The following is a 22852-nucleotide window of genomic DNA, read 5'->3' as shown; positions in this document are numbered from 1 at the left end:
GGCCACGGCAGTCCTCAAAGCGAATTTTCAAAGTTTCCAAAGTCTCCAGGACTAATCTTGCAATATCAGATCCAGTCGTGTTTGCATAATGTGCAAAGATCAAAAACCGCTCTTCGATGGAAAATTTTCCAAGTTCTTCATGTACGTGTATAGTATGACAAAAGTAGTTTGTTCAGTATGACTCACATCAGGGGTGGCATCAACCACAATTGAAAAATACTTAGCAGATTCACACTCTTCTACGATTCGTCTCCGAACTACAGCAGCACAAAGTCCAATGAATTCATTTTGAGAACGAGTTGAGAGATAATGCGCTTGAAGCCTTTGACCCTTTTCCTGTGACCGTTTAACTCTCATCACATGTTCCTTGCGAACTGGATCATAATGCGAAATCAGTTCTAGCAATCCTAAGAAATTTCCATTATGAGGATCTCCAATAATGTCGGACTTCCAATTCGTTCGAGAATTTTTCTCCATGTAGCTGCTTCGGTGAGGATTTGGCGATCCATCAAATATTCAATTGACCGATCATTCTTCACTCGAACTTCTAATTCACGCCACTGAATGTAGCACTGTTTATGGACTTTTTATGGAATACGATTGCTAAGATTCTTCCATTTCTTTCCAGGTCCCCATCCTTCCGTCATTGCAAGTGATGAAGTCAAGCGTTGAATCTGACTTTCAGGTGAAAATAATCGACATGGCAAACAAAATAGTGCCATCTTTGCTCGGCTAAATACAAGCCAATCTCGCTAAAATGGTTCCCCATTTGGCATTTTACCTTTCAAAACAGACATTGGAAATATGTGATTTCCAGTATCTTTTGGCAGCTCCAGTAGAAAGGAAATGTGACCAGTCTTGACAAAATTTTCCAGCTGAGTGGGTAAGAATGTTTCATTTTCAAATTCCTCAACGTCAAATGGCTGCAGCAAAACTGCTTCAGTTGGCCTTGCAGAAGTATTATCATTCTCACCAATTTCAGGGATTTGACTGTCCTCAAAAATGGCTGGTGCACTTGTACTGTTACTCTCCAGACTATGAACATGCGAAATCGTTGGAACCAATCGCGTAATTTCTTCCAAAAAGTGTGTCACGTGGTCATGACATCACACACAAAACCAAACTCAGCAGCTGTAAATATGGCGTCAAAAGATGAAAATCGACCATCAAGAATGAACACTGGCGTGCCCAGTAGTTCTGGAAGTACACATTATCAGAAGTTACGCAGTGAGAGCAGTGAACAGGTTTGTATTTCAATTTCTTGAAAAGATTACACCAATGTGTATTATAACGTACCAAACAGCTGCCAATTATAAATTATCATTTCATCCGTACCCACCCACCCACCCGAAATGGATGGTCTATTAAAGAAAACAGAATGTGATTTTATTCATAGCCGTTTGAAAGAGGAAATATTTTAGAATTCTAGTAAGTTACTCTTTGCCCATGGATTATGTTGTTCTAGTTTAAAACCTATATTAACAATTTGAATCTTCCTTTAAAACACCGAACAGCTGCCGTTTACCTATCAGGAAAGACTATAAGCACTGCCGCCGTGTATATAATTTACGTAAAGCTATTCGTAGGCTGCCGCATACCTCGTAACACGATATACGTAATATACTCATTACCCGTATTTCGATATTTGCAAGTTATTGTTTAAACTTTTACAAATAAGAATGTTTAAATTAATATTGAGTGAAATCTCATTGGTGGAAAATTCAGTATTGTCGCCCAATAATTGCACTTTATTAATAATTAACTCAGTTGTATGACATATCAAATTAAATTAATGAATTAAACAAGACTCCAGCTTCTTATTTTATTTTATAAGGTTTATTTAGTATAAGCGATATATAATACAGCATATGATATAAAGGTAAATTCTACGTAAACCTAAGAAAAGGAATAATATGCTCAGACCAGTATATGAAAATGTTATTATATGGCCCTGTTTTATGATCTTTTCCAGTGATAGTAATCACTTTAGTTCTCAATAAAAGAAGGTAAACTAATTTTTGCACCAAGATCAATGAGTAGCTCTGATAACATTTCCTTTTTTAAATTGGCAATCCGAGATAAATAGTCATACATTATTTCATATGATTTGAATACAGAACTCTGCCAACCACTCAACATACTTAGGTAATAATGAGATATCATTTTAAATGTCATATTTATATCTAAGACAAGATTTAATGTTTGTTCCATCTTCTTCATCTTGTTTTAGTTGAATTTACCATCAGCTTCCAGAGTACAAGTAGGGATATGAAATTGGTTAGTTTTTTCGATTATTTTTGACCAAATTAGGTTGGCTTTTTAAGGCATGTACTGGTGTTATGCTGAATACCCCCCCCCCACATACATCCAACAATATGCTCAATGATTGTATACAGTGTCAATAGCCTAGTGGTTAGAGCATCTGCCTTGGATGCATGAAGTTGTAGGTTTGAACCCCAGTCGAGTCATACAAAAGACTTATAAAAATGGTACTAACAGCTGCCTTGCTTTTTGTTCAGCATTAGGAGGTTAGTGTTAAGACTGGTTGGCCTGGATTCAGACATAGCGATATGACTGAAAACTTGTAAAAGCTATTGTTAAAAAAAATAATTAACACCCATATATAGTGTCATATACATGTGGCCATACTGTGTTTTTTTTATTTATTAATTGGTTAGGTTAAATCACTGCATGTAAACTTCCATCTCCACCCAGCATTTTATGAAGGATATTATTTTCTTGCAGGTGCTTGTCATGGGTGTTCCATCAGACCGTCCAGAACTTGGTATATACACAACAACAATGCAGCAAAACAAAGGTAGTTCTCTAAGTGTGCATTGATTATTCATTTCCATATGACTAACAGAAAAGTTTTAAATTACTAAGCAACTATATTTGCAAATCATAATGTGTTTTAATACAGACTGTCAGGGTTGTTAACCTGTATGGCTTGCATTAATTAGATAAGATTTAAGCAATATTCCAAACTAAATGTTAGTGTAAGAAAATATATTTTTTACAATATAAAAAGTTGAAAGGGAAATACGTGATAAATTGATAACGATAACCATGCAACACCACATCCAGAAAGGAACCTACATATATTCTCACACATTAGTTCATGAAATACATATTTCAATATTTTGTATTATTCATGGTCAGTACTATTGTCTTTTTCATGCTTTTATAATTCCCTTGCCCTGTTAAAACAATCGGGTTCAACAAAAAACATTAGAAGCCTTTATATACAGTGCCCCCCCCCCTTGAATGTCTCTTTGACCAGTGTCCACCCACTTTTTATGGCCAGAATTCCATGGCACTGAAGAGTTCCTGTTTAACAGTATCCCCAAGAAAGTCCACCCCTCAAATGCAAACAGCAGCAATTATAATTGTGCACAAATGTAAGATTTTCACTTCACAAGTGGGAACATTTTATTTTAATATGTGTCTGAAACCAGTATTTGATTGGTACAGTAAGTAACATGATTATCTCTACTGATGTCTATTTCCCAATGTCAGGTTTGAGTGTACCACTAAGGTTAACAATAATTATCTATAAATGTCAGGATTACAAAATGGTCTTCATGGGCTAAAAATAGAGTTATGGATTAGCACACAGGAAGAAATTAACATTGAACAGCACTGAGTAGCAGACAAAGACCAGAAAATCATGAGACAACTCATGCATCACTTCCTTTATAAACTAGGCATTTTGTCCACAAAAGTTTCATCTTCATAATCAATTGCAGTACTGTACCATTAGAAAAAAAGGAAAAAATCATTAGAAGACTTTAACAATTCATCACGAAAATGGAGACCTATTACTTTAAAAGAAAAGTTAGTCATTCGACTCAACATCCTTGGCTGTGGTGTGTGGGGCCCAAATCGCTTTATGTTGGAAAGGCTCCAATCCAATACATTTTTTGTAACAGATACGGAGGATATTCATCAGCATTGGAAAATGGAGTAAATGGAAAGAGCATTGTATATGTACAAAGATTTAAATGACATTTTTTAATGTTTCTGCAATTTGCATGATAAATATACCTCACCTGCATTTCATTCTTAAGTCGAGAAAAAGAATTATTCAGTTGTTCAATTGAAATACGTCTGTTCTTAAGACAAGAACATTTTAATAATTAATGCTGCTTTTAAATGAAGATGTTAAATGCTTTGAAGTTGTATGTAACTTTCTTACTACCGTACTATGTACATTCTATACACTTATGCACAAAACATTTAGTCCTCAATTGAAAAGGCCACATAATAAGAACAGGACCAGTGTGTGTATGTGTGTATATATATATGTATATACATACACGTCTTATACATTTGAAAGATCCTTTTATCTTCAGTCAGTTTTGTTAAGGTGGTGGATAAGATGTAGATATGTAGAACTAATAATGTATTGGTGGTGTGAATATTTCTATAGATAATGATGAAGTAAACATTTGTGTGCAGTGTCTGTAAACTGCCACAAACTGGTTTTAATTATATATGATCTTTTTATTTTGTGTGTTTACAGAGTGGACTTCCAACCTCAGACGTAACATGGAATTATGTCATGCAGCAGTGACTCGGCAGTCAGCTTTTTGCCATCTTCTCCAAAGGACAACTTTACCAGAAACATCTTACATGTTCCTTTTGGAGAAGAGTATGATGGACATGGCAATAGCAGGATTGTCCGAAGGCTGTGCATATGGTGTTGTATTTCGCCAGGGACGTCTGCACTATTTACGATTTTTTGAAAGTGGCATTTTCAGTGGATTTTTTGAAAGCAAAGGTAATCACATCATCACAACATTATAGCTACATTTGAGACTCATGAAAGCAAATGCTCATGCTTTTGGGACATTCAAACTGGCTCCAAATTACTGGATGGTTAACTGGTGATCAAAGCACAGAGTACATTGTGCTTATGTTTGTAAGCATTTGTCAAATTCTATTCTACGACATCTCTTTGTAATTGCATTTATTCTATATTTGATCTATGACCACCTTAAATAAACCACAGGGGAGGGATAAAAACTATCATACCCTAGTTGCAGCTATAAAAGTATAAAAACGTATGTTGAAATATCAGTTAAGTTAGAACAGTGTAGTTTAAAACCTTGTTTATCCCACTGATAGGAAAGTTTTTAGAAGTTGAATTTGTAGTTTTATTTCATTTAGCATTAAACTGAAATTAAGACTGTCAGAGAACAGTTATTAATCTTCTGATATGTGTGGTTAATGAAATCACATTAGGCTTACAGTAATGTTATCTTTAACATTGTCATTTTGTCAAAATGTACAGATATAGCTTTTTTATCAGGTTATCAGTTTATACAAATATTTAATGTTCTTTTCTCCTTGTTAAAGACAATCTATTGATTATATATATATAATTCTATTGCATCTGATAAACATTGTTAACTTTTCATTCTGAAGCAGTATAGCGGATGAGTCTTTGTCTGCATGATTAGTTATCTCCAGAATCGAGGCACAACATTTTACCTATAAATCTTTCTCTTTCAAGGTTTGGATATTATCAAACAGGCGCTTGAATGCGATAGAAACGAGGATTTTTTTGGGAAAACATATTTACATTGGATGATATCAAAGCAGCTGAAGGAGAATACTTTAATTTGCTAACCGAGAAACGCAAAAAGCTGCCAGAGCCAGGTTTGTGCATTATTCAAGGCTTTCTTCTTACTAATACGTGACCAAATATACCTGTAGCTTGCCAGCTTTCTAGTTAATACTGAAGTGTTTAGAAGCCACAAAATCAACTATCTTAAAACGTAACTTTGAACAAAAATGAAGTGAGAACAAGATAGGCATTGTTGATGTGAAATGTGAACAGAAGATTGTCTTTAATGTTTAATAGTGCATTTAATTTTATACTTTGTAGTGTTGGTGCCATAGTAATATACGCTTACCAACTCCTACTTCAAGTTTGAGAATACAGCTTAAACAGAAGAATGTCTTGTAGTGTCCATAAGACAAGTAGGTCATTTGGATGTCAAGTAATTTTTATTTCAAGAGGTACATGAGGAAACAAAGTAGAACACATGATCTTTTGAGTGATAAAAATGGAAAATGTCATTTTATAAGAGAAAAGTAGCCAGAAACCAAATGGCAACATCAAAGCAATTTAACCAGACCTTCAAATTGTTAAATATTAAGCAGCTACAGTAAGGAAACAAGTAAGATAAAGTGAATGACATCCACAAAGAGCACTAAACCCGCAAACAAAATTGCACCATTCATCCCAGTAAAACCTTTATACTTTATGTACATTTTACAGAAATTTAACATCTATACCTTGTATATTTTGCCATGTATATAACTTGCATCGAAATAGTCACATTTAGTTCTTTTGACAGAGGGTATGGATCTTTTTTTGTGCATGCTGGCAAGTAGATGCATGCCATAACCTACATTTGATTGTCTGTGGTGGGCAAGTTAAACACAGTAACATTATGCTTATAGTGTTTTTTTTTTGTTTCATTACAGATTCAAAGAAATTACCATCCACAGGAAGAAGGTATTTCGAAATACTGTTCCAAAATAAAAACAGTATTAGGAAGTCGTTAGATCATTTTCTTCATCACGTACAAACAAATATTTTCAAAGAAAATAATTTTGAGTGTATGGGGGTGATGGTGCAAATAGAGGAGAAAAAGAGCTACAAAGACAAGCAGAATGCGAAGTAAGTATTAAGAAGAAATGCAGGAAATCATTATTACCTTTTCCTTCAGTCTTTCTCTATCCATCTTTCATTTTCCATTTGTTATAACCATGCCCATATACTAATCCATATATGTCTATCCTTCCTTCCATTCAGCACACTGTTAAGACAATTAGTCTCTCATATATTTATATGAGTTGCCATAAAACATGTTATATGTACTGGTCATTACCTAAATAGGCACCAACTGTCCAGTCACTTTGCCCCAGCTGTTGCTGTAGGGTTTAACGCCATTTTTCAGCACAAGATAGGCTATACATGGCGGCCAGTATTAATGGTGGAGGAAGAACCCGGAAAACCCTCAGAAAGAACCACCGACCCACGATAAGCTACCAGCAAGCTTTCTCACATAACCACATTATCCGAATCCGAGACTCCTTTGCCCCTGCAATTTTTATTATATGTATTGCCCTTTCTGTCACTGAATGTCACAATCTTGTTAGTACAGTTAGCAAGGGTTGATGTGACACAGACTTTTTCCATTGGCTGTTGTGTCCATCTTGTGTGAAAATCAGTTGGCCCTGCAGAAAATCAACTGGCTCTCCCAATCAGGAAAATAATGATGGAGGAAAATTTAATTGGGCCGATGGCCATCAATTTTAAATGACCTTCCTCAGAACCCACAGGTATTGGTCGGGCAAGCCAGCAACAAAATTGCCGCCTGAACTAGTCCTTTTGTTTTTTATTAGACTGGAAACTTGGTAAATGCTATGGTCATTATCAGAAGATACATATATCAATGAATCAGTGTACTTCTGCAATTTTTGTTCAGTTTTCTTTTGTATATCAATGCAGTGCATGATACAAACTTGTGAGTGCAAATTGTACAACTTCTTTATGGATTGTAATGAAATTCAGTAAAATATTATGTTCATTAACAAATAATGCATATATCAAATCACTGTTCCACTAATTAAGTTTAGAATTATTGCCCTTTATTGATTTCAGTCTAAAAACAGTGCATAATATAATCTAATGAATCATCTAATCTTTCAGATTTCACTGGATTGCCATGACATTTGGAAAAATGTTTTCATCATTATCGGAAGTTGCATACATTGACAAATCTCTGCTGCTATTTCAGTTAGAGCTAGTTACTTTCTTAGATTAATGTTTGATAGGATTTTGTGAAGTCAGCTTGTCTCACATTTTTCATTGGATTGCCATGTAACTGCATGTTACAGTCATCATTTGAAAATGTTCATATAAACAATTCACTTTGCTTTTGCAATTTTAGTCTGATGTATTGTCGTGCAGCAGAATGCATTATTAAAATCTTGTCAGTGCTACCGATTGTGGTGCCTTTTTGAAAGGATCATGAAAATTGGCACATGTGACAATATTCATCTAAAACTGCATGTACAAATCTTTGTGCTCCCATGATATTTGTAAGGGTTGTGGACATTTTTGGATTACAGTTGGATACAGTGTATGACCAAATTTTGTTAATGCAGTTACTCAAAGTATTTAGTTGATTGCCCTGAAACTTAGTACTTGTTCTGCTCATCATGAGAGGATAAGTTTCTTTACAGGCATTTCACTTGCACTTTTTTTAAAACAGTTGTGCACTGTTAAGCTCTACACGTCTTCATCATGGGCTAGGGGTGTGATGTAGAGGAGGCATTGGTATATTTATATGATCAAATCACTCACATTTCCTCTAGCTGTGAGCATCATTGTTAGTAGCCTTTTCAAAAGAACAAATACAATTCATTAAGTTAACTGCATTGTATGTGAACTTGATTCTTTTAATGATTGTGTCTTTGCAGCTCAATTGCTGACTTAGTTATTGGTCTTTTTTAATAAGAACTGAATCTGTACAATACCCGTTTGATAGCCTAATTACTGGAAGAAAGATTCATTATTGTGTTTGTGAGTGATCATTGTTACATGCTGCCATTCAAGTATGTGCATGATATTGTTGAAATGTGACATGAGTAATTGACGTGAGTAATTGACTTATGATCATTTTTGCAGGGTACAAAATTGATGGAGATCTCATGATGGGTTTGGCTTTACTATTTGCAATCTGTAACAAATACACTAAAGAGAAAAAATTGGTACTCGAGATTTTCAATTGCTTTAGTAGTGTAGTCATTTTGCAGGGTCTTAGGTTTTGCATAAAATCTCCATCGAGAAATATTAATCACAGATTTGTTTCAGCTAGCATGCAATAAAAGAATAATATGTTTTCTTTTCCTACATTTCAGGTTTTGTCCTGCCAGTAAATGTTTTGATGGGACTGCCTTTCAGGCTGCTTTTGAAACTCACAGAACTGAAGGTAGGTTGTATGTGCCAACAAGTTACATTCTCAGATGTCTTTGTTCCACTTGAATATCCAGTTTCATGGGATCAGCAGCTTCAATATATCTCCATGTTTCCAAATTTGCATAAATGGCAGCACAAGACAGTTTCTTATTCCCAGTGGCTATCAATTCAAGATATGAAAGAAAAGTATAAACCTGCTTCACTAAGGAATCAGGTGCTGTACAATTTTAGAGAGGGTAACATGGATAAGGTCTATTCCATTTGCTCCAAATATAAAAACATTGCCTTAGATCCAGCTCAATCTAATTCCACATTTGAAAGTTTACCAGAGTCATCTGATTATGGTGACATAGTTCCCCCTGCATCCAAACGCAAACGTCATGAACCTACTAGACATTTGACAATTGAAGAATTGATGACAAACATACACACTGTAGACCCTCAGTTTTCTTCAGAAAATATAGCTGAAGAAAGATCTTGTTATGATAAATTCAAATATGCAATGATTGAAAATGGTCATGTAATTTGGCGACGTAGTGCAGCTAATGTGAATATTTTTTCAATGAATGAAGTTAGTATGACAACTGGACTGTTTCAGGAAGACTGTTATGTTCATTTGACCAAAACAGATATAGATAACACAACTGAATTGTCTTGTAGCTGTGGAATGTATGGCATATTACTGCAGTTAGCCACAATAAGTATACCTCAGGAAAACCTTGATGAGGTAGATCTGAGTGACGTGAAATGCTGCCATATGAGACTTTAATGAATTGATCAGTGACCATATACCTTCTCTATTAAATAATTCTTCCAGGTCAGAAAAATAAGATAATTGAAAAACTTGAAGCTGCCAAAGATCAAATTAATGAGCCTATTTGCCAGATGCCAACCTCATCTGATAAAACTTTGAAGTTCTCGGTGTATTCTGATGATGACAAAACATGTACTTTTGTTCATATCGCTGACAATAGTCTATCTTGTCAGTCTGGATTTTGTAATGCACTTTATTCATCTTCAAAACGTAAAGTTCTCCATCTTGACAACTCTGAGACCCTTTGTCCTCACCTCAATCAATTGAAAGTCCATGCTGACAAATGGATGGATCTACTGATACAAACTGCTGATTCCAGTGATTCTGTATATTTTAGTGGTGATGAGGATGAAGAGGATGTGATTCCACCAGCATTAGCAGCTACAGTTGCTGAGGATATAAAGGTACTATCAATAGCTGATATCCCTTCTTATATATTCCAACTCTTTATGAAGTGGAATTTTCTATTACCATGAGTTTTGAAATTCCATTAAACCAGACATTTATAGTTATACTCTGAGCATACTCTTTCAAATGAAATCTGAATTGATGAATAGCTCAGAAGAATTATATAGAAAATTGTCCCCAGAAATTAGATATTAGAATATTCGATTCAGAGGAAGTCTGAATTACATTAATATTTTCTATAAATGCTTAAATTATTTAACGTTGGATATACTTATAGATAACTGATAGTCCCATGGTTTGCTGTTAACCTGTACATTCAGAATCATAATGTTTGGTTCATCCACTGAAAAACTTCTGACTGGTTGGATATTACCTTTGATGACGAGGATACAAATAGGTGCCAAACTTAATACCAATTTCTCTTGTTTCGCTTTATCAGGACACAGTCCTTTCAGAGAATGAGTATATTTAATGTGTCCTTTTAACAGGGGCATCAATTTAATGAAGATACTGGCCTGTGGGAGTATCCAAGCCTCAGCAGACACATACCATCGCAAGATGGTTCATTGTTACTTCAGCAGGCCATACAGTTGAGACATACCTTTTGTGATGCCAGTTTTGGCCGCGACATTGATGGATACCTTTACACTGCCCCTGATGGTGGATACCATGAGTTGCCTCCACCGACTGTTCCAGACATGTGCAAATGTGGTGTAAGTAAATGCTGTGTTCAGCTCCTAAGCTATTGTATAAAACTCTGTAGGCTTGTAGTGTATGTTTTTAACAATTGCTGATAATCAGGGTATTGCTGGTTATTGCATTATCTCACTGACTGAAAGTGAGGCCTAACCTGTGTATCTCATGTATGTGACTAAAATCAGTGTGGCTCTAGCTTACTTAGCTCTGCTTTCACTTTTACATGGTCCAAGGTTTGGAGCTGCAGTTGCTAAATGCCAGGGTCATGACCATGATGGTGGAGGTTCAAATATTAGTATTAGATCAGCCCAGATACAATTACAGTGGTGTGTTCTTGGCAAGGTACTTTGCCCCAATAAACTACATTGTGTTGATGTACTGTAAAATGCCAAACCGAACTTAATTTGTGAGAAAGTATTTAAAAGAGAATGAAAATAACCAATATTAAATAAGGGTCTGTGGTAAAATGCATTCAGGTAGCTCAATATTATGCTCGTGATCACATCAGTAACTGACATAAATCATTACAGCAATTATACAAACTATATGCATGTAACAGAAGTAAATTACCTGTATTTACCATTTATTATTGGTTACAGTTTAAATTAGATAGTCACCATACATTATATTTCTAGTGTATCTTTCATCAGCTCTTTTTACTTATTATGAGTAGGAGCATGAACATACTGTTTGAGAAAAATCTATGATATTTACATGAAAAACTGAGGTTATCTATCACTTTTGTATGGAAGAGTTAGTGCATTATCAGCTAGTGTGTAATAAAGGAAGGATAAATTGCTTGGAGAAAAAAAAGTTATTGCCTAAAGAAAACATCTGGAATACAGAATAATCATCATCTTTGTGACATCAGTATTTGTATGAACCGAGGATGGATGTACTTTCATTGATTGAATATCATACAAAGTTGTCATATGCATATTACTTATTATGGAAAATTATACAATGTATGTACTAATTGCTTATCCACAATTTAAATGAAATTTCATTCTAAAAAAATTGTTATCAGTGTCAGATTTTTCTGCATATATTAATGGGATTCAGTACAGGTTCAGATGGACCAGGACTAGATAGTTAATATCACATCCTGTACACAATAAATAAAAGTACATTTACTTTGGTTCTGCTGCATCTTCAGGAAATATTTGTCACATTGCAACAAGAAATTTGGTTAAATTTTGGTCCTTGAACATTCACTGTCTGTTCATACTTTTCCTCAGTCATATTTGAATTACTTAAAGTTTTGTTTAATTGATTGATTTCAGGTAGGATATGTCTTTCCTAATGGAGAGACAATTGCAGTATCCCATATTTCCACTGTATATACACGTCATGGACCTGTAAAACACAAGGTATAAATTTTTGCTTTATTTTCTTCTTTCAATGAGCTTCAATTCATTGATGACGAACTAACTCATCTTTTAAGTAAACACTTTATTAGAAAGCATTGCATTTTTATTTGTTCCTATCTATTCATATCTCTGTCTTTCTATCAAATATTGTTAGCATAAATATGCACACAAAAAAACAAACATTTTATACCAACAAATGAAAAATATGTTGTTGCTTATATTGGCATGCATAAGTCCTTTTTATCAAGCTAAGATGTATCGACTAAGTTATGGGGATGTGGGAGAATAATTTTTCTGTTGCTTTACAAACCCAAATCTAGTTCTTTGAAAACTCACAAATTTCACAACATGCATTAGCATCTAATTTTATGGTATTAAAAGATTGACTTCAATGGTCAAGACAGTGTACTTGCCTTAGTGTTTCCAGCAGTATAAAAGATAATAGTCTTAACTTTTTATCAGTGAGGAATCTGTTTTTACATTTGTGTTGTTTGTATAATGTTTCATTTATTTGGTAAATGATACATTTTGTGTGTGTGTGTGTGTGTGTGTGATTTTATATTTAGATTTGTTATCACAGTTGTTTAAGTGTTAATCAGGATACTGATATTTCTTATTTTATATTTAGATTTGGTATCGCCGTTGCTTAAGTGGCACTTGGGATTGTGACATAGGTCCAGGAGAGAGAGAGGCCATCCATTTTCTTACCAGGGATACTGGAGCTGGCGATGAAATTGGCTGGGACTTTGTGGACCATGTTCTGAACTCATATATTTCTTTTGGCTCCTATTGTACAATCATGAATAGTTTCTACAAACGTGTCAGTCATAATTCAGCTTCTTTTATGTCTAATAATACTTTTATTGCATGGTTTTTTTCCTGGATAAGTAAGTTCAATTTAGATTATAGACAGCCATGTTCCATTTGCAAATTTAGTCCAAAAGTGTTAGCTGCTGATGGAACTAAGATAGGCATCAACATTCGACATTCAACAGTTGTACCAATAGAGACTCCAATGAATGACTTTACAATAGATCCTTGTCATCGAAGGAATAAGAGGGCTTTCATTAGATTTGCCCAGGGTGATCATGATTCAAAGGATAAAGCTCAGAGTAGAAACTCTACCTTTCTAAGAAAGTGCTTGGTACCTTGGGCAGTGCTAATGAGCTACCTTTAGAAGAGGAAAAAAACCGAAATGATATTCTGTTACAACATGTTGATAGAAACTTTCACTCACTGTTGACTATTTTTCTGCAAAATGGTTGTAGCAACCGAGTATTGAGAAAGTTAGCAGTTCTTTTTATGATATTGTCTTCAAATCATTCCATTTCAAGCATTATTCCCTATCGATTTGTTGACGACTTCCAATCTATTTTGAATTTACTTAGGAAAAATTCAAATTTAGACACAAATGTTATAAACAGAGTTGCCAAGTTTTCTCCTGAAATTAGAGATGTATTATTTGCAGTCATGAATACTTGTATATGTTCAGCAACTTTAGAATTTTTGGACCATCTGGTGTCAAGAGTGAAACAGCTTTTTTGAAACTGTAAAGAACCAGACCAAATTAATCCTAAACCAGGTAGTTATAATCCTGCTAAATTTGGGAGAGCATATTACTTCACCCCCCATGGTAAGCAGTTAAGAGAAACTCCAAAATACACAATGGATAAAATATCTCATAATAGTACTTATGATGATGAACCTGCAAGAGCTGAAGAAAAATGCCATAAAAAATACCCTGAAGTGGGAAGGAAGGGTACAACATACTTATTTCTCTGGTTTGACCCACAGCATTATGGGCATTCCTATGGATATCATATGATACCAGGACATGAAGGGAGAAAAGATCCTGCTTGTTCTGCTTATGCATACATGGAAAATGCCCCAGAAGAAATATTTTATGATTTTAGTTGCCAGCTTGAGGAGTACTGTTTGAATCGAGAACCTGGTTTTTGGAAAAACACTCGTTTTTTTCATGATACATTTCATGGCTTTTCCCATAAGTGTCCACCAGTATACAAGTCATCACGTCTCATGTTGTTAAAAAAAATTAATACTGAAATATGTGAGCAAACAAATGATTTTCTTCAGCACATCAAATATTCAGCAAGAGCTATGGGAATGGGTAAATTCAATCACTACTTGCAGTTTTTTATGCACCAATGGAGCCAGAAGAAAAAGAAGAACTTCTGCAAAAAATATACGTTAGCTTTCAGTTATATTGGATGATACACTAACCACACTGTACTTATATCAATCAGTCCAGTACAACAAATTTAATATGCATGATTTACTGTGCAAATGGATGTACCATATTTGAGCAAATTATTGTCCCTGACTATAATATGCATCTTAAGACTATTTTAACGCAGCTCTCTTACAAAATGGATATATTTATATTGCAAGTTGTTTGAGAATAAAATATGATGACAGTAGAATAAAATATGTAGATCCTTCAAGTTTGCCGGTTTTGGATAATCTATAAATATTTTGATATGTTTGGTATGAATTTCAGATAGTGTTGTGGTTAGCACATGATATACCAAATCTGTTCTTAAGTTAATTAAACAGACCAGTGGTAAAACTGCAGCGATTAGTATTTCATCTATTTTCCAAGACTCTTAAATTGAGTATACATTGAACATGTTGTCCCCATGTATTTGTAACCTGTACAAAAGTGTCTGTACTTATTTATAATGTGACACATTGTCCCCACATATTTGTTACATGTAAAAGTCTGTCCTCCTTTATCATGTGACAGAATTTCGGACAGCATTTTTTTTTACAGTTATGTGGAAAAGTGTAAAGTTGTATACATTATCTTTTCTTAAATTTAAAAGAATTTAATTCATATGAAACCTCTTTGTATCATTTTCATTCCCAATTGTTTTATTGTGGTCATTTTCTAAGATTATTTGATGCTTAAGGATTTTATAGACTTATTTACTTCATGAAAATACCCAAAATGTTTTTTCCATAACTACCAATGTAATGCTGATTATGTCACTTATCAGGTACCAATGAGTCTTCTGTCATGGATTTAAAGTGGACTTTTTTTTACACATTTTTTGTAAAATATGAATGTTAAGTTCAGAGATTTTTAAACAGGAAGTAATAGGCATTTGTTTTTTGGTAGAAAAATATTTCCTGTACATGTATCAGTTGCTGTGAGAAGAATGGAATTTTATGAGAGCGTGTGTTCCGCTTAAGGAAAATTTAGACTTTACATGATTGGAAATTATGTCTTATAGTACTTTGCCTAATGTGTGGTATTTCCAGTGTGTGTGTGTGTGTGTGTGTGTGTGCTTAAGATTTATTTACCCCAGTTACAATTCTGGGTAAGAAAGGTTCATAGCCATTATACAGTTAAAACGGAATAGAATATACTTGATAACATGTTAGACTGATAACTTGTAAATAGACATTTTTATTTTTGTGAACTGTACTTTAATCATTTTGTTGTATTTACAAGGCTGGTCATCTCTGGAAAATAATGCATTTATATGTTTGCCATAACAGTACTTGGATCCATGCATTGTTTAGGATTTGACATGCATTTATATTTGAGATCTGTATTATTTTGTTCAGTGAATGGTTATTGTTTGTATTTAAGAATTGTAATGCATTTGAAAAAGAGCAAAAATAAATGATTTGCTTGTTGTGAATGTGTTGATATTTTACCATGCAAAATATGAATAAATTGATTTCTCATTCATTGGAGTAAATTTTATTTACATATATGATTTATGCTCTGGTCATAAGGCTGACATATTATGATGTCAGTTGATCTTTGACTGTATTCATTTTGGCAAAGTGGTACTAACTGTCCTTCATCTTAAGTTAAAGAACTATGCAGATTCTTACACTTTGGGTAAGATAAGCCCTATTGCATTTGGGATCAAGATGTGAAAATAGTGTCTTCTGTACATTATGTTTAGTTCAGGGTAGTATACCTTGACCAATGATCAAAGTTATTTATAACCATTATAATGTACCATGCATGGTATTCCTGTTATGTTACTATTGCCATACTCCACGAGTCCATGTGGCCATCTTCCCAGTCTATGATTAACACAGATTTCAGGAGTGCAATGAAAACTTGCACTGTAGGTACATCTTTGGATGGTGGTGTGTTGTACATTGAGATCAATGCAGTATAAAAATGGTAAAAAGACTCTAGCTTGGCGCTCAGCATTTAGAGGTTAGTGTTAGAACTGGTACGCCTGGCTTCAGGATAAAGATACCGGGGTAGGGACATGATGCTACATGTTTGCGACATAATCCACACACACACACGCATGCAGGCATGGTTACTAAAAAGACTTAAAACATGGTTTCCGCGCAAAAACAAAAGTTGAAAACGACATACCTCACCCAAACTCTGCGATTGCTTGCAAAAAGAGGCGAGGAAGAAGGTTGTGGAATTTTATATGAAAGGTTGAGATCACTTGCTAAAAGAAGAAAATTGGTTTCCGCACAATAACAATAGTTGTACAAATGTGGCGCAAACTTTGAGTATTACTTGCACTTCGGTTAAGGAAGAAACCAAGCGATTGTGGGGTGAAACGGACAAAGGTCGATGACAATCTGCATAAATCTTGTTACGCTTGATAAAAGAGAGGATGAAGTCCTCAAATACGAGATAATCCCCAAGATGTGCATATTTATAAAACAATAACCTTTTAAGGACAATTCTAGCTTTTGTGACTGTATTTTAATTATATGGTACCTGACGAATGCTCCATGGAAGAATCATTGTTACCAAGCAGATATTCAATAACCTCGATTGGAGGATAACAATTTTAGCAGAAATTTTAATTCCAAACAAATTATGTTTAATAGATTTGTAAAATATTTGCAACGGTCAACAATATATTTATTTAGTGCTTGTAGTGCACTTAGTTAATATAAACGTTTTCTTGGAAAAATAACAAATAATACTACAAAGCAGGCATGCTCGTGTAGCCTATATACACCTAGCAATGGATGTAGCTGCAACACTTGTCCATGTTTTGTAGAATAAAACTCTGATAGATTAATGTAGATTCTAGCTCAAGTGACATCATGTATGCAATTATTAAAGTATCACTTACCGTACTACATCTTGAAAATGCGGAAAACTATGTATGACATGCAAACCCAACACATAATGGCAAATTTGCAAGGCTCATATTTGATATCAAGCACAATATAAATGAACCGGCCCGTAACCATTTTAATGTCACAGAGTCATTTGTCAAACAAGTGATTGGTTCTTCCAACATAATTACTAATAGACCAAGACAATCTAATAGATTTATAGGGCAATGAGATTATAAAATTAAAACCTTTAAAATCTTTGGGCTTTAATTTTCACGAATAAATGGACATCACTACATATGACACGACATTAACACAACTATCTGATTTAGAGAAAATATATAAAAAAAATTTAAGTCAAATCTGACCGAAAATGTTCCATATAAATTAGTCGGGGCCTACTGCAAAAATACAAATTTAGGTTTCTTTTCTTATTAAAAACATTTTCAAGAACACGATTAATTATCCCTAGGTCAGTGCAAATTAGAGTTACCGTACACTTACACCTAACCGTAACTCCAAATCAAACACTAACTACAATGCGAAAAACTTGGCAAAGATTACTGAAACTTTGCATAAAGGTAATAGTATGCAAGCAGAACAAAGAATGCAAAAGTCATTAACTGGATTGTTCTTCCTGCCTATCAGATCATATCAAATACTAATTTCTCGACATATTCAATATGATCCTCGTGTATAAGGAAAGATGTATGTATGTGAAATGTAATGAACTGTGCAACGTTTATGCTTATTCAAGGATGGTCTTGTATAATATCTAATTTATCTCTGTTGACCTCTTACACAATGCTGCAAAGTTAAACATAATATATTAGATCTATTAAATTGCTTTGATATGAAAAAAATATTATCTTAAATAAAATGTTTTTAAAAAATATTCTTCAAAATTTTAATACGTTATGGCATTCGGAAGGTTTTCGGTATACCAGCAACGATTGCAGATTTGTGAACACTTCAAGCAGGCAAATGTTTAAATTTAAAAGCCATTAGAAGGAAAAAAGATTTTCCTCTATGCCGGATTATGTTAGAAAAAAAGAGTGACTAAACCGAGAGCAGCTTTCAGTTAAAATTTTGATGAAATAATTCAATACATTAAAAGGACAACTTAACAATTTTAGTTCCAATCACACTTAAATTTCGGTATTCGTTGTGAATTATATTCATTATGAATTATAAAACTTTGGGATGGTGTATAATTCGGTATAAATAAAGACAGTCGATGACATTGACATTGGCCGGATGTTGTGGGGAATCAGACCAGTTTTTCTGAACCCGGTATTCAAACAATGAAAACTTTGTGAAAACTATAGTATTCGTCAGTACGTCATTTCCAGAGAAGCCTAACCCTCATCGCTAAAACTTACCATAAAAGACAAAAATCCACTATTCTCCCAGACGGCTTGACAGATTCTCATGAGCGAGGTACCTGTTTGTCGGATTAGATGAGGCAAATATTGCAGAGAGAATCCTGTCAAGACTGTCATTTCGGTTCGTACGTTATCTCCAGACAACTGTAACCCTAACCCTAACCCTAAAAGTCACCAAAATTTATTTTTCTCGCAAACCGCTAAACCGATTTGCATCATCCAGGTACCATTTTATCGGTGTTGATGATACACGTATTGCAATAAAATCCTGTTAAATCTGGCCTGTCCGTTCATACGTTTTCTCCAGAAAAGCTTAACCCTAACCCTAATAGCTAACCCTAAAAGCCACATAAATTCACATTTCTTTCAAACGGCTGAACCGACTTTCATTTCAAGGTATGACTGGATTCGTCTTAATAATGCACGTCTTCTGGTCTATCACGTATGATAATCAAAGGTTATGAACACAGCAACACGTACATATACAAATGAAATTTGAGTATAGTTTTTATTTACTTGCATTCAGTGAACAAACTGATAATACACATTTATTGGTTTTACGGTCAATGGGTTTGTCTCAGGCTTACAGCTGTGTACTCTGGTTTATGAGCATGATAACACAAACAATAATTTTTTGTTTTAATGAATCCCAGTTTGTGCATATGCCTGCTGAATACGTTTGAAAATGATTTTGCTTTGAAAACAAGAATCACTCAAATAAACAGATTATGCTGGCTAAAAAGAATTTAAAGAATTTCTAGATAAGACATTTATTCCTTTTAACTGCTAAGTGTTGAAAGTATCTGATATTCTTAAGCAATAAGATTTTCAAATTAACTGTTGTGTAAGTCATATTGATATCAGATTGGCACCAATTTCATTTTGGATAACGTAGACATCAGCGGAGGTCTTTTGGTGAAAACCTCATGTCAGCATCCATTCAGGGTGAGTGGTGACAACAAGATTGTCAAGACATTCATCATAGCAGCCACATTGGATGTACCATATACAAAGTCCCCAGATAAAAACCTCATATCAATATGACTTGTCCACAAGAAGTAGCAATAACAAGATTTTCAAGATGGTTGATGTGGTGGCCATATTTGATTTAGGACCAACTAGCCATCACATTCAGTCTTAAAGTAAAAAGTCAAAGTTGATATGACAATCCATTCAAAGGAAGAAGTAAAGATTTTCAAGATGGTCACTGGTGGCCATAGTTGATATCCAAACAGCCACATTTTCAAGTTGGAGGAACTAGACCATGTGACGAGTGTAAAGCTTCATGGCAATATTCTATGTAGTTTAGGATGGCAGTAACGAACTCTTGCCAATGGATAGACAAAGAAATTAACACACCATACTATAAACTCTCTTGGTCTATGACCAGTAGAGACCAAAAATCTAAATTATGGATTAACCGAATATAGCATGTTGGTAAATCTTGACAGTGAGACAAGTTTTATGACGTTCTATCCATTGTATCAGGTTCAAGGTCCATCACGAAGAATTTTGTACTGCACTTACAGGAATCGTGCAAACATGTCAACTTGGACAGGTAGGAAAAATACTATTTTTATAAAAATTTGGTTTGGTGGAGTTTTATAATGTATCAATGATGGTTTAACCATAACGATTAAAAAATAACCTGACAGTCAAGTATTTGCCCCTTTGAGGGACCTTTCCTTTTGTTAAATCTGACTAAAAGGTCTGATTTAATTATGCACTTCACCGATAGGGAAGATCCTTGTGGGACAGCATATGATTACCGATAGGGAAGATCCTTGTGGGACAGCATATGATTACCAGTAGGGAAGATCCTTGTGGGACAGCATATGATTACCGATAGGGAAGATCCTTCTGGGACAGCATATGATTACTGACAGGGAAGATCCTTGTGTGACAGCATATGATTACCAATAGAGAAGATCGTTGTGGGACAGCATATGATTACCAATAGGGAAGATCCTTGTGGGACAGCATATGATTACCACTAGGGAAGATCCTTGTGGGACAGTAGTGGGACAGCATATGATTACCAATAGGGAAGATCCTTGTGTGACAGCATATGATTACCGATAGGGAAGATCCTTCTGGGGCAGCATATGATTACCGATAGGGAAGATCGTTCTGGGACAGCATATGATTACTGACAGGGAAGATCCTTGTGTGACAGCATATGATTACCAATAGAGAAGATCGTTGTGGGACAGCATATGATTACCAATAGGGAAGATCCTTGTGGGACAGCATATGATTACCACTAGGGAAGATCCTTGTGGGACAGTAGTGGGACAGCATATGATTACCAATAGGGAAGATCCCTTGTGTGACAGCATATGATTACCGATAGGGAAGATCGTTCTGGGACAGCATATGATTACTGACAGGGAAGATCCTTGTGTGACAGCATATGATTACCAATAGAGAAGATCCTTGTGTGACAGCATATGATTACCAATAGGGAAGATCCTTGTGGGACAGTACTGGGACAGCATATGATTACCAATAGGGAAGATCCCTTGTGGGACAGAATATGATTACCAATAGGGAAGATCATTGTGGGACAGTTGTGGGACAGCATATGATTGCCAATAGGGAAGATCCTTGTGTGACATCATATGATTACCAATAGGGAAGATCCTTGTGTGACAGCATGATTACCAATAGGGAAGATCCTTGTGGGACAGAATATGATTACCAATAGAGAAGATCCTTGTGGGACAGCATATGATTACCAATAGGGAAGATCCCTTGTGGGACAGAATATGATTACCAATAGGGAAGATCATTGTGGGACAGTTGCGTGACAGCATATGATTACCAATAGGGAAGATCCTTGTGTGACAGCATATGATTACCGATAGGGAAGATCCATTGTGGGACAGCATATGATTAATTAATCTGAATCCTCATATTCATTTCATGAAGATTCTTCTGATCTGTGATGCAATTTTTTCATATCAAATTACTGTTTGCAGCCTATTGCCAATAATCGTAAGACTTACCAGTATGTTATAGATATAGTATTAAATGGCAGATAATAACATGTAGCGAAAACACTACTCACTGAAATACTTTTTACAGTCTAAGTGACATAGAAGCAATATCATTTATATTTTTTGAGTTGTTGATATAAATAAAATGAGAAATAGTGGTCAGCTATTTGAAAATGTATAGGCAGCTCCATTGTTACCAGTCCAGCAATTGATGTACACTTATATCTCAATGTATGCTCCAAAGTATGTTTAGGTATTGATCATGGAATCAAAATTTGGTCTATTAATGATTATCCAGCTGACAAGAATTAAGTTCAAGAAATGTGAGGATTTCAGGAAGACAATCTGGTTGAAAGGCTTGTAAATTAAAACGTGTTTCTTAGCACATTACATAACATCATTAATGAAGCATAAGTAGAAATTCTTTAAAAATGGATCACATGTAGGATAATTCCTTCATGAACAGTTTACTCTTTGGTGTCAATGTGTCATGTATAATTCATTTGGACTTAAAAGTTATGCCAGCTGAACATGTTACATGGAAGGGATTGAATTTATTTTCTCCCCAACTATGCATTTACAAATTTTTTATATATGGATGTACACATTATACTAGCAATCAAAGACAAATAAAAATATTGATCCAATATTTAAAAAATTACTTCATTGTTAAAATTGTAGATGTTTTGGCTAAAACTATCATTAGTTCAATTATTATTTGCCTACTTATTTTTCTCTCATTTCTTACAAAATAGGCACACAATAACACATACCTGGCATAACTGAAGAACATTTAACCTCATGATTCAAGCTATGAAGTGTTCGGGTGAACATGTAAGGCAAGGTCAAATCAGATAGCGCTAAGTTAGCAAAAACATCAAATGTTGTCACAAATATCAGGCAACAGTCACTGTACAGAGCTACATGGAGGACTTTGGAAATTCAGTACAGCCACATGGACTTGTAGCTTCCTAAGAGTTTCCATTTTCCATTTCTGGCTGCGTCTTCAGATGGTTTTGTAAAGAAAACTCATTGTGTAAGTCATATGTACATAGATGTCTGGGGATTAAATTTTGTTCACCGCTCTCAGTGCCATA

General features: G+C 34.7%; 2 protein-coding genes across 2 annotated transcripts; both read left to right on the top strand.

The window, feature by feature from the left end:
* Window positions 1-1053: 1053 nt before the first annotated feature.
* On the top strand, window positions 1054-6690 carry LOC149781435 (uncharacterized). Its single transcript, XM_089934753.1, has 5 exons — window positions 1054-1244; window positions 2746-2818; window positions 4526-4783; window positions 5519-5664; window positions 6499-6690. The coding sequence occupies exons 1-4, from the start codon at window positions 1101-1103 to the stop codon at window positions 5632-5634; spliced, it is 591 nt and encodes a 196-aa protein (XP_089790879.1). The 5' UTR covers window positions 1054-1100; the 3' UTR covers window positions 5635-5664; window positions 6499-6690.
* On the top strand, window positions 6688-16005 carry LOC149781434 (uncharacterized). Its single transcript, XM_089934960.1, has 5 exons — window positions 6688-6694; window positions 8944-9014; window positions 10712-10936; window positions 12203-12289; window positions 12918-16005. The coding sequence occupies exons 1-5, from the start codon at window positions 6688-6690 to the stop codon at window positions 13464-13466; spliced, it is 939 nt and encodes a 312-aa protein (XP_089791086.1). The 3' UTR covers window positions 13467-16005.
* Window positions 16006-22852: the final 6847 nt, after the last annotated feature.

This window comes from Sinohyriopsis cumingii, chromosome 15, assembly GCF_028554795.1.
Source record: "Sinohyriopsis cumingii isolate HCF-2022 chromosome 15, ASM2855479v2, whole genome shotgun sequence".
NCBI classification, from domain to species: Eukaryota; Metazoa; Mollusca; class Bivalvia; order Unionida; family Unionidae; genus Sinohyriopsis; species Sinohyriopsis cumingii.
Note: the sequence above shows the minus strand (reverse complement) of the source record. Positions and strands in the feature narration are given on the sequence as shown.